Source organism: Moschus berezovskii, chromosome 12, assembly GCF_049115385.1.
Source record: "Moschus berezovskii isolate FMDL1 chromosome 12, NW_MosBer_1.0, whole genome shotgun sequence".
Taxonomy (NCBI): Eukaryota; Metazoa; Chordata; class Mammalia; order Artiodactyla; family Moschidae; genus Moschus; species Moschus berezovskii.
The window spans coordinates 31,080,881-31,093,954 of record NC_142471.1 but is presented as its reverse complement, the minus strand read 5'-3'; the positions used below and the strand labels follow the sequence as shown (position 1 = coordinate 31,093,954).

The following is a 13,074-nucleotide window of genomic DNA, read 5'->3' as shown; positions in this document are numbered from 1 at the left end:
CAAGATTTTCATAGGGTGATTAATTAGGAGAATTTTTATTACAAGTCTTATTTTAGAAATGAATTCTTAACCAATTATTTTTATGTCAGAAGACTTAATAATTGAAATTACATGCTGCCCTTATTCTGATATTTAACAGATTTGTCATGATCAATGTTTCTGAAATATTAAATTAAAAGGTGTCATGGTAATTACTATGGAATAAATAGTAATTAAGTTTTTTAGGCAAATAAGCTCAAACTGTTTGCAGTGAACAATTATATTACTAATATTTTCCCACACAACACATGCATCATTCATAAGTAGCCTATAAATACAACTGGCTAATTTCCAGAATTACTTCAAAAGACCTTAAGATTTAATACAGAATTTGACACTTGGTTAAAAACATCTACATATAATGTATCCAAAAGGAAGTATATTTAAACGTAAATAATTCAAATTATGTTACCATAGAATGATCATATTTCTGTTCTTTATTTGCAGTGGTGAGCCTAAAATTTGCTTTGAGATGGGTATATAATTTGCAGGATGAGACAATTATTTTTAAATGTACATCAATAAACAACTATAAATTATAGTAAAAATATGTACCAGAAATTTGAATTAATCAAATACTTACTGCTATATAATAAACTCTTGCTTTGTCTACCAACATCCAGTTTTTCTCCATATCAAGATGTTTTTCCTTTTTGTAACAATTGGCAGCAGCAAGATTAGCTACAAGGGATCTAAAACAACAACCAAGTGTAAGTAGGCTTTTACTTACAGTCACACCTGTCCTAATGTTAATTTTGTTTTAAAAATTTTCTAAGACATCTTGGTTACCTTGATAAAAACACAGACATTAATCTAAATATCATCTGGTATTTTGAGAAACTAGCAGCTAAGCTTCCTTTTGATACTAAAATGATAAAATTATCTACTTTCTACATTTTAATAGTTCAAAACGCAGATAAGAAATAGCTACTATATAGTTATACAGAAAAAATATATATGTAACTAAAATCTTCAGTTTTCAAGTATCAACAGAATATCCATTGATATTTAATGCTTTAAAAGCCAAGCATAAGATTAATTTTGTAAAACACACATATATTTGTAGACCATATTTACTGTGAGAAATTAATTTGCCAATCCATTACATTTTATGTACTATAATAGATTAAAATTACTTTTTATAGTTGAAAACTCCCTGTGCTGTTCCAGTTTTGCAGCTGAAAAATTTAACCACAATAATACACTTAAAATCTTGCTGCCAAGTATCACATACAACTTTTTATTATTGTCCAACAATTTAACTTAACACAATAATTGTTTACATTACAGACAAAAATACTTTTCCTTTTCCTACTGATCCAGAAATAAGAAAAATCAACTTGCCAATTTTTCCAAATTTTTTTGGTAACAGTTGTGTTTAAAAAAAGAAAAGAAACCCACAAATATATCATCACTTAAGATTTTGATAACATGGCTAGATTCTCTTTTGAAAAAAATAAATCAATTATCTTCCAAAACATATTTCTACTCACCCATATGCCAACTGAGTGACTAACTGAAGGATACATTCTGTTTATGTTCAATTGGATTAATGAAAATAAGCATGATATGCATCAATACATGCATATATAAAATAACTATATTACAAATTAAGAATAACCACTCAATCTATAAAATATATTTTAGTAATCATGACTCCTGCAAAATTTTGGCATAAAATAGTTACTAAATAAAAGCAAATATTAGAATGAGCTACTAAATTCTATTCTGATAATAAAAGTACTCTTCGATAGAAAACTAAATAGTTTCCCCCAAAGAAAATAAAGGTATTTTTACTATCCAAGTGTATTTGGTTCAGAGTTTGGAGAAAAAGAAACAGGTTAAGAAAAATATTGCTTTAATCTGAGTTTGGGATAGTAGAAGTAAGAGTTTCTAGCTCTATTTAAAAGTTTATCCAAATTTATTAAGTTCTACAATTTGGAAAATGAGTTAGATAGGAAAGGTTTCCCTCCGTTTCTGACTTCCAGTATTACCTAAATAATACTGATAATGCAATTCATATGAGTATATAAATTAAGCCGCTGACATCTGGAAAACCTAGTATTATCACAAATGCTCTTTAAAATAACAACATATAAAAACAATTTAGCAATTTTACTGTAACTTGAGTGGTAAAACAGGCAAAAGTTGATCCATTTCTCACTAACAGGAAATCTCTGCACCTGCCTACTAAAGGTAATTTAAGAAAAACTGAAAAGAGGAAAGGTCTAATTAAGTATATCTCAATATCTGAATAATTGATGGCTTTATTTATTACAAATACTATTTTTGGTGTGTAGGAGAACTTTACTACTTTCCTGTAACTTTTTTAAAAAGGCTTTGGTACCATAACTATTTCTGAAAGTTTTATTTTAGCTATTTCATGACTACTGTCTAGAATATCATCGAGTTTTTAATAAGTATTTGCGAAGTCAAAAGTGTGCAAAAGGAAATGAGGTAAAAAGAGGGAATGGAGCAAGGGGAGGAGAGATAAGGTAGGAAATAAGGAAAAGAAGACAAGAGGCAAGAAAGAAGAAACAGGGAGACAGGAAATGGGGGGAGACATACAGCATTTCTAGCTATACGGGACATAAAGTATCGAGTGAATTGTTCTTTACAAAGAGATCATCTTTGCGGATTCTAACAGTAACAAAAATAATCATTTTTTTTTCAGTGGAGAAAAAAAGCTCCTGCTGATAAGCAATGTGGAAATGTTGATGTTAGCAAAGCATGAATGTACTGAAGATATACCCCCATATAAGTGCAAAAGGCACAGAAAGAAGCAATGCATGGCAGGCTCTGACAGACAGTGTTAAAGTTCATAGAAAGAAAAATCTTCTGATAAGCAAAGCTGTTTAGAAATGTAATGGCTTGTTTTTTGAGTAGTACACTACCCATGACTGAAGTTGTTTAATATGGACAGATAACTTTGCCAGAACTGCTTTATTTTTTTTTAATTTTTATTTAATAAATGGTACAAAGCACAATGCCAAAAACAGTAACAGTTAAAATTTCACCAAATGAAAAAAATACTATAGAATACAGTTGCAAAAAGCTACATTAAGTTATTTTACAACTGCCTCAAGCTGCTTTAGATGATGTAATCCATAAGAGACTGGATATAATGTAATATTTTATACATGATAAAATACATAAAAATATATTTTATATATACTAAAATATATACATGCAAATATTTATTTTAACATTTCAATCTCAGGATATGTTGAAAACAACATTCTTCTTAATGTCAGTTTGGCAAGAACCTAGCTATAAAACATTGAATAAAACGTGCTCCATTCTTAACTCTAATTCTCTGGTGGCTCAGCTGGTAAAGAATCTGCCTGCAATGCAGAAGACCCGGGTTAAATTCCTGGGTCAGGTAGGTACCCTGGAGAAGGGAATGGCAACCCACTCCAGTATTCTGCCTGGAGAATTCCATGGACAGAGGAAGCTGGTGGGCTATATAGTCCATGGGGTCTCAAAGAGTCAGACACAACTGAGCAACTAACATACACACACATAAAAAGCACAGGCAAGAACACATGATCTCCAAATTTTCATTTCATTATGCTTCATGGAGACAATAGCAGGTTCAAGAAAGGAAAACAAACTTAAGGGAAAATGATATAAGGAAGAAGGATTTATTAAATATTAAAACTATTATAAACATGAAGTCTAAATTCCAAACTCAGATTTGAATTCAGATTTTACCAGCGGTTAAACAGTCAATGAGTACAGAGCTTGCCTTCAGAGACCACTGACCTGTTGCCACCAGTGATGCATGCAGCACAAGTTCCTGTTGGCTGCTCATTCTGTTCATAGTAATGAGCATCCACATGGGCTTCAGCAGCTTTTTTCTTCAGGATCTCCCCAAATTTATCTATCCCAATGCATCCAAAAAATGTTGCTGCTTTGTGTGGCTGCTGAATCATCCACTGAAAAATGGGAACATATATTATTTTAATGGGTCAGAAAAATGGAACACAGAGTTTAGTAGTCTGCCATGGATAGTGGCATAAAAGGGTTTCTTCAAGAGCAGCTGTCACTGTTATGAACGGAATTCTACTTCTGTATCACCACTTATGATAACAAATTTGATATAACAACTAGAGAAAATCTTAACATACTTCTTTCGAGGAAAGAAAGAGAGCAGATCAACTGATTAAGAACTCAGAATCAAAGTCATACAGAACGTTAGGTCACTAATTAGTCTTAACACAGAAAAATAACACCAAGTCCAATAGAAGTAGTGAAGCACTGTCAATAAAAGTCCAGAATCTATAATGAATACCATGTGGGTTCAAATCTTGCCTTTGCCACTAATTAGCTGAATAAGTAAGAGCATGTCACTTAATATTTCTATGCCTCACTGTCCTCATTTATAAATGGCAAATTATTATATCTCGTAAGGTTGCTTGGATTAAACTAAGTAATTTAATGTACATGTATTGCCGGGCAAAGTACACAGCACACAGTAAATGATATATAGCTGTGGTTGTCTCTGTTATATACATAATTCATATATGTGTTTATATACATATATATACACAAATATATATGCTAAACTATATTCAGGTCTGGTAAGCTGCTTTAAAGACAACTTACTTATTCAGAACTAAAGAGTATTAAAAATTCTAATTCATTAGTCTCATAAACTTTAATTTATTTGCTATAAATTAATGACAATGTCTTTTAAAATGCATGCTTTCTCTTGACTTGTTATCTTTACTAATTAGGCTAAAACTCCGAAGGTTTTTAACACTTGTATTAGTTACAACAGTCATTTTGTTACTGTAAACAGTTATTTTGTTTCTATGACTTTTTAGCAAACTACTCAATATACAAAGTCAAGATGTCAAAATCATACCATATTCCCAAATATTTGGAGGAGAAAAGAAATGCATGTATCAATATATTTAATGTAAAAAGGATGAGGAAAGTAAAAAAAGATAATGAAGAGAAATCTGTAAGATAAAGACACAGTAACTATGTAATGATTTAGCAGTCCAATTCTACATCTAGGGATTTATCCTGAAGATACATGTCCACAAATACAAAACAACATATGCCTAAGTATTCTTTGAGACATTGTTTGTTATGAAAAATTACTGGGGAGAAAATGTCCCTCCACAGAAGACTGGGTTAATAAAATATAATAAATTCAACCAATGGAATATGAAAATTTAAAAAAAATAAGCAAAACTACTTGAAATACAACAAATATTTAAATGCAATGTGTAATCCTTACTGGATGCTGGACTGAGAATAAAATCAAACAGCTATAAAATTATTAGAAAAATCACTGAAATTGGAATATGTATAATATATCAGAAAACATATTGCACAAATTCTAAATTTCTCAAGTAGAGAATACAAAATGGTTCAGAAAAAAAATATATATATATATATGTAAAGAAAGAGAAAGCAAAAGCTAAAATGCTAAAAGTTGGTATATCTATATGATAGGTACAAAGAAGTTCCTTTTACTTCTTTTTATACTTTCCTATGAAAAACCAAGACAGTATATTAAAAAGCAGAGACATCACTTTGTTAACAAAGGTCCGAACAGTCAAAGCTTTGGTTTTTTGAGGAGTCATGTGTGGATGTGAGAGCTGGACCATGAAGAAGGCTTAGTGCCAAAGAATTGATGCTTTCAAACTGTAGTGCTGGAAAAGACTCTTCAGAGGCCCGTGGACTGCAAGGAGATCAAGCCAGTCTATCCTAAAGGAAATCAATGCTGAATATTCATTGGAAAGACTGATGCTGAAGCTGAAGGTTGATACTTTGGCCACTTGATGTGAAGAGCTGACTCATTGGAAAAGACCCTGATGCTGGGAAAGACTGAAGGCAAAAGGAGAAGGGTGCAGCAGAGGATGAGATGGTTAGATAGCATCACTAACCCAATGGATATGAATCTGAGTAAACCCTGGGAGATAGTGAAGGACAGAGGAGCCTGGAATGCAACAGTCCATGAGGTCACATCACAAAGAGCTAAATATGACTTAGTGACTGAACAACAACAAATATTTTTCTCTAAGTTAGAAAATGTTCAAACTTAAAGGAAGGGACAAAGATATGACTAAATCAGTCATTGAATTTAAAAATAATAATACTTTAAAATTAAATTATTCAAACATTGATGATATCAATTTATTAAAATAAGTCAACCTCATGAAGCATTTTATTATCTTAAAATGCATCAACAGACATACCTAATAGATTTTAAATCCTTTAAACCACTCTTAGGTAAATTATAAATTTAACAACAGAAAATATCTGTGTTTTTTTTTATAATTTACTTTTACTCATGTAGAAGCATGATTGAATGATCAACCTTGTCTGCTTTAGGCAGTGAGATTAAAAAAAGGGAAAGTCTATAGCAAATTTTATTATGATCATTTAAATAACTTAAAATGTCATGAAAACATCAATGATAGTCATTGCAATGTAATTCAGCCTAATTATAATCAAATTTCATATGTTAAAAACTGTAGTCTGAAAAAAAGGGCTATATCACCTCACTGCTGCTACTGCTAAGTAGCTTCAGTCGTGTCCAACTCTGTGCGTGACCCCACAGACGGCTAAATATGATTTATAATTCTTCCCTAATCAGAATGTAAATAAAATGTTTCCATTACAAATCAATATTACTTGAACCTTCAAAACAAAAAGAATGGACAAATAATAGAACTATTCAGCAGGTTATGTTATAATTCCACTATTGAATATTTCATCATAGGAAACTGGCTAACATTCTGGCAATATCTGATATCAGCATACTGACAAAGAAAAGAACTTTACTCTTGGATCAGTTATTTCCACTTAAAAGTTAGCCAATCTAAAATGAGAGTTTAGTAAGCCAAAGTAGACTCATAAAAAGAAACAGAAGCCATGTTCACTGCTTGAAAGTATTTAGTAAACTAACTGAATAAGTCAAGATGTTATAATCAAGGAAGTTGGAAAAGATTAAAAAATCAATTCTTAAACATCCAATACATGTATACTAGAGAATAAAATGATGAAAGTAACAGTCCCTAAAACAAAGTCAAAACCATTACATTCTCAGAGTTTCTAGAAGAGATTCAACCTTCAATCATAACTTGATTCAATCCCTACTGCTTTTTAAAGGCAAAATAAACTGCTCCGATTTTCTGTTCCTGTAAGTACAGTACATCATTAAACACACATCTTTAGTTTCCAATCTAGCTCTGAGGGAGAAGCAGGGTTCAGAATTACCCTTGTGCTATAATTAACTAAATGGAGAAGGCAATGGCAAGCCACTCCAGTACTATTGCCTAGAAAATCCCATGGATGGAGGAGCCTGGTAGGCTGCAGTCCTTGGGGTCGCTAAGGGTCGGACACGACTGAGCGACTTCACTTTCACTTTTCACTTTCACACATTGGAGAAGGAAATGGCAACCCACTCCAGTGTTCTTGCCTGGAGAATCCCAGGGACGGGGGAGCCTGGTGGGCTTCCGTCTATGGGGTCACACAGAGTCGGACACGACTGAAGTGACTCAGCAGCAGCAGCAGCAGCATAATTAACTAAAAAGAAAATCAAAAGGGAAAAACTATAGAATTTTCAAACACTGGCCAACAGGAAAAGCTGGACTGTAATCCTTGATAGAAAAGATACAGGATAAGTCCTGACATCATGCAGTCTCTCTGCCAGTAAGCAATTTACAGAGTGTGGTGCAGGGAGGAAGAAGACAAACACAACCCGGCATTCTCACTGAAATGAGCAGACAGAGGTTCAAGGAGAGTCAAGAGACTAGAAATTTCGCAAAAGAGTTTCAAAGAGAAATGAGCTGAAATCCATGTAGAGTAATTACTAGGCTTTGGCTGGGGACCAATCTGTGCGTGTTTAAGGAATATCTGAGATCACAAAGAATCTCATATAAATGCTTTAGGATTAAAAAGTGACTTTATCAAGGTCTAAGGAGTCAGTTCAGTTCAGTCACTCAGTCATGTACAACTCCTTGCGACACCATGGACTGCAGCACGCCAGGCTTCCCTGTCCATCACCAACTCCCAGAGCTTACTCAAACTCATGCCCATTGAATTGGTGATGCAATCCAACCATTTCATCCTCTGTCCTATCCTTCTCCTCCCACCTTCAATCTTTCCCAGCATCAAGGTCTTTTCAAATGAGTCAGTTCTTCGCATCATGTGGCCAAAGTACTGGAGTTTCAGCTTCAGCATCAGTCCTTCCAGTGAATATTTAGAACTGATTTCCTTTAGGATTGATTGGTTTGATCTCCTTGATGTCCAAGGGACTCTCAAGAGTCTTCTCCAACAACACAGTTCAGAAGCATCAGTTCTTCAGTGCTCAGCTTTCTTTATAGTCCAACTCTCACATCCATACATGACTACTGAAAAACCATAGCTTTGACTAGATGGACCTTTGTTGGCAAAGTAACGTCTCTGCTTTTTAATATGCTGTCTCGATTGGTCATAGCTTTTCTTCCAGGGAGGAAGCATCTTTTAATTTCATGGCTGCAGTCACCATCTGCAGTGATTTTGGAGCCCCCCAAAATAAAGTCTGTCACTGTTTCCATTGTTTCCCCATCTATTTGCTCTGAAGTGATGGGACCCAATGCCATGATCTTCATCTTTGCAATGTTAGTTTTAAGACAACTTTTCCACTCTCCTCTTTCACTTTCATCAAGAGGCTTTTTAGTTCTTCTATACTTTCTGCCATAAGGGTGGTGTCATCTGCATATCAGAGGTTATTGGTACTTCCCCCGGCAATCTTGATTCCAGTTTGTGTTTCATCCAGTCCAGCACGTCTCATGAAGTACTCTGCATATAAGTTAAATAAGCAGGGTGACAATATCCAGCCTTGACGTACTCCTTTCCTGATTTGGAACCACTCTGTTGTTCCACGTCCAGTTCTAACTGTTGCTTCTTGGCCTTCAGACAGATTTCTCAAGAGGCAGGTAAGGTGGTCTGGTATTCCCATCTCTTTAAGAATTTACCAGTTTGTTGTTATCCGCACAGTCAAAGGCTTTGGTGTAGTCAATAAAGCAGAAGTAGATGTCTTCCTGGAACTCCCTTACTTTTTCGATGATCCAGTGGATATTGGCAATTTGATCTGTAAATCCAGCTTGAATATCTGGAAGTTCACGATTCACATACTGTTGAAGCCTGACTTGGAGTCAAGATCATTATAAAAAAAAAAAACTAATGTGATTCTATATACTATCAAGGAACAGCTGAAATTTAAAATTAAGAAAACAATGTCATCTACAATAACATCAAAAAGTGAAACATACTGTGATAAATTTAAGAAAACATGCAAAATCTGTACAGCGAACACTATATATGTTTGCTAAAGGGGAAAAATACCTACATAAATAGGGAGCTATATACTATGTGTTCGGATTAGGAAAAAATATGTATATATACACACACACATACATTTTTGGCCACGCTGTGTGGTTTGTGGGGTCTTAGTTCCTTAATCAATAGACTGAATCTGATCACTCAGTGGCGAAAGCGTCAAGTTCTACCACTGGACTGCCAGGGAATTCCCAAAAACTCAATACTTGTTAAAAAAACAATTCTCCATTAATAGATGCAGAGAGTCATTGCAAATCCTAATCAAACTCTCAATATGAGGACTTCCCCGGAGGTCCAATGGTTAAGAATCTCCCTGCCAATCAATGCAAGGGACAGGGGTTCAATCCCTGGTCCTGAAAGATTTCACATGTTGTGGGGCAACTAAACCCATGTGCAGCAACTAATGAGCCTGCATGCCACAAGTACTGAAGCCTGCTTGCCCGAGAGCCCATACACCACAATAAGAGAAGACATGGCAATGAGAAGCCCACACGCGGCAACTAAAGAGCACCCCCACTCTCTGCAATCAGAGAAAGATTTTGGGCAGCACTGACGAGAGACGCCGGCCCAGGCGGCGCAGACGCGACGCGAGAGACGCCGGCCCCGGCGGCGCAGACGCGACGCGAGAGACGCCGGCCCCGGCGGCGCAGACGCGACGCGAGAGACGCCGGCCCCGGGCCCGGGCGCAACGAGCCACGCAAAGAGGTGCGGCCGTGAGGAGCTACCCCACGCCTGAGGCCAGGGCCCGCGGCCGAGAGGAGCTACCCCACGTCCAACAGGCGGTGGCTGCGCGGGCGCAGGAGGGCCGAGAGGAGCTACTCCGCGTTCAAGGTCAGGAGGGGGGGCCTTGAGGAGATACCCCTCGTCCAAGGTAAGGTACAGCAGCTGCACTTTGCTGGAGCGGCTGTGAAGAGATTTTCCACGACCAAGGTAAGAGAAACCCAAATAAGACGGTAGGTATTGCTAGGGGGCACCAGAGGGCAGACAAACTGAAATCATAATCACAGGAAACTAGCTGATCTAATCACATGGACCACAGCCCAATGTGGTCCCCTGGAGAAGGGAATGGCAAACCACTTCAGTATACTTGCCTTGAGAACCCCGTGAACAGTAACAAAGGGCAAAATGATAGGATACTGAATGAGGAATTCCCCAGGTCGGTAGGTGCCCAGTATGCTACTGGAGCTCAGTGGAGAAATAACTATAGAAGGAATAAAGGGATGGAGCAAAAGCAAAACCAATACCCAGTTGTGGATGTGACCAATGATAGAAACAAGGTCCGGTGCTGTAAAGAGCAATATTGCATAGGAACCTGGAATGTTAGGTCCATGAATCAAGGCAAATTGGAAGTGGTCAAACAGGAGATGGCAAGAGTGAATGTCGACATTCTAGGAATCAGTGAACTAAAATGGACTGGAATGGGTGAATTTAACTCGGATGACCATTATATCTACTACTGTGGGCAGGAATCCCTTAGAAGAAATGGAGTAGCCATCATGGTCAACAAAAGAGTCCGAAATGCAGTACTTGGATGCAATCTTAAAAATGACAGGATGATTTCTGTTCGTTTCCAAGGCAAACCATTCAATATTACAGTAATCCAGGCCTATGCCCCAACCAGTAATGCTGAAGAAGCCGAAGTTAATCGGTTCTATGAAGACCTACAAGACCTTTTAGAACTAACACCCAAAAAAGATGTCCTTTTCATTATAGGGGACTGGAATGCAAAAGTAGGAAGTCAAGAAACACCTGGAGTAACTGGCAAATTTGGCCTTGGAGCACGGAATGAAGCAGGGCAAAGGCTAATAGAGTTTTGTCAAGAGAATGCACTGGTCATAGCAAACACCCTCTTCCAACAACACAAGAGAAGACTCTACACATGGACATCACCAGATGGTCAACACCGAAATCAGATTGATTATATTCTTTGCAACCAAAGATGGAGAAGCTGTATACAGTTAGCGAAAACAAGACCAGGAGCTGACTGTGGCTCAGATCATGAACTCCTTATTGCGAAGTTCAGACTTAAATTGAAGAAAGTAGGGAAAACCACTAGACCATTCAGATATGACCTCAATCAAATCCCTTATGATTATGCAGTGGAAGTGAGAAATAGATTTAAGGGACTAGATCTGATTGATAGAGTGCCTGATGAACTCTGGACGGAGGTTCGTGACATTGTACAGGAGACAGGGACCAAGACCATCCCCATGGAAAAGAAATGCAAAAGAGCGAAATGGCTGTCTGAGGAGGCCTTACAAATAGCTGTAAAAAGAAGAGAGGCGAAAAGCAAAGGAGAAAAGGAAAGATATAAGCATCTGAATGCAGAGTTCCAAAGAATAGCAAGGAGAGATAAGAAAGCCTTCTTCAGTGATCAATGCAAAGAAATAGAGGAAAACAACAGAATAGGAAAAACAAGAGAGCTCTTCAAGAAAATTAGAGATTCCAAGGGAACTTTTCATGCAAAGATGGGCTCGATAAAGGACAGAAATGGTATGGACCTAACAGAAGCAGAAGATATTAAGAAGAGGTGGCAGGAATACACAGAAGAACTGTACAAAAAAGATCTTCACGACCAAGATAGTCACGATAATGTGATCACTGACCTAGAGCCAGACATCTTGGAATGTGAAGTCAAGTGGGCCTTAGAAAGCATCACTACGAACAAAGCTAGTGGTGGTGATGGAATTCCAGTTGAGCTATTTCAAGTCTTGAAAGATGATGCTGTGAAAGTGCTGCACTCAATATGCCAGCAGATTTGGAAAACTCAGCAGTGGCCACAGGACTGGAAGAGGTCAGTCTTCATTCCAATCCCAAAGAAAGGCAATGCCAAAGAATGCTCAAACTACCGCACAATTGCACTCATCTCCCACGCTAGTAAAGTCATGCTCAAAATTCTCCAAGCCAGGCTTCAGCAGTATGTAAACCGTGAACTCCCAGATGTTCAAGCAGGTTTTAGAAAAGGCAGAGGCACCAGAGATCAAATTGCCAACATCCGCTGGATCATGGAGAAAGCAAGAGAGTTTCAGAAAAACATCTATTTCTGCTTCATTGACTATGCCAAAGCCTTTGACTGTGTGGATCACAATAAACTGTGGAACATTCTGAAAGAGATGGGAATCCCAGACCACCTGACCTGCCTCTTGAGAAACCTGTATGCAGGTCAGGAAGCAACAGTTAGAACCGGTCATGGAACAACAGACTGGTTCCAAATAGGAAAAGGAGTGCGTCAAGGTTGTATATTGTCACCTTGCTTATTTAACTTATATGCAGAGTACATCATGAGGAACGCTGGGCTGGAAGAAGCACAAGCTGGAATCAAGATTGCCGGGAGAAATATCAATAACCTCAGATATGCAGATGACACTACCCTTATGGCAGAAAGTGAAGAGGAACTCAAAAGCCTCTTGATGAAAGTGAAAGAGGAGAGTGAAAAGGTTGGCTTGAAGCTCAACATTCAGAAAACAAAGATCATGGCATCTGGTCCCATCACTTCATGGGAAATAGATGGAAAAACAGTGGAAACAGTGTCAGACTTTGTTTTTTTGGGCTCCAAAATCACTGCAGATGCTGATTGCAGCCATGAAATTAAAAGACGCTTGCTCCTTGGAAGGAAAGTTATGACCAACCTTGATAGTATATTAAAAAGCAGAGACATTACTTTGCCGACCAAGGTCCGTCTAGTCAAGG

The 13,074-nt window shown here is 37.1% G+C and overlaps 1 protein-coding gene across 2 annotated transcripts in view; it reads right to left on the bottom strand.

Annotated features, from left to right (window-relative positions):
* Positions 1–13,074, bottom strand: part of ADK (adenosine kinase) — a 566,284-nt gene that overhangs the window by 294,165 nt on the left and 259,045 nt on the right. For both annotated transcript variants that reach the window (XM_055425401.2, XM_055425402.2), the window contains exons 5-6: positions 3,805–3,977; positions 623–731 (exon numbers count right to left, since the gene is read on the bottom strand). In XM_055425401.2, coding sequence (XP_055281376.1) covers positions 623–731; positions 3,805–3,977 — 282 coding nt within the window. The remainder of the gene's footprint in view (positions 1–622; positions 732–3,804; positions 3,978–13,074) is intronic.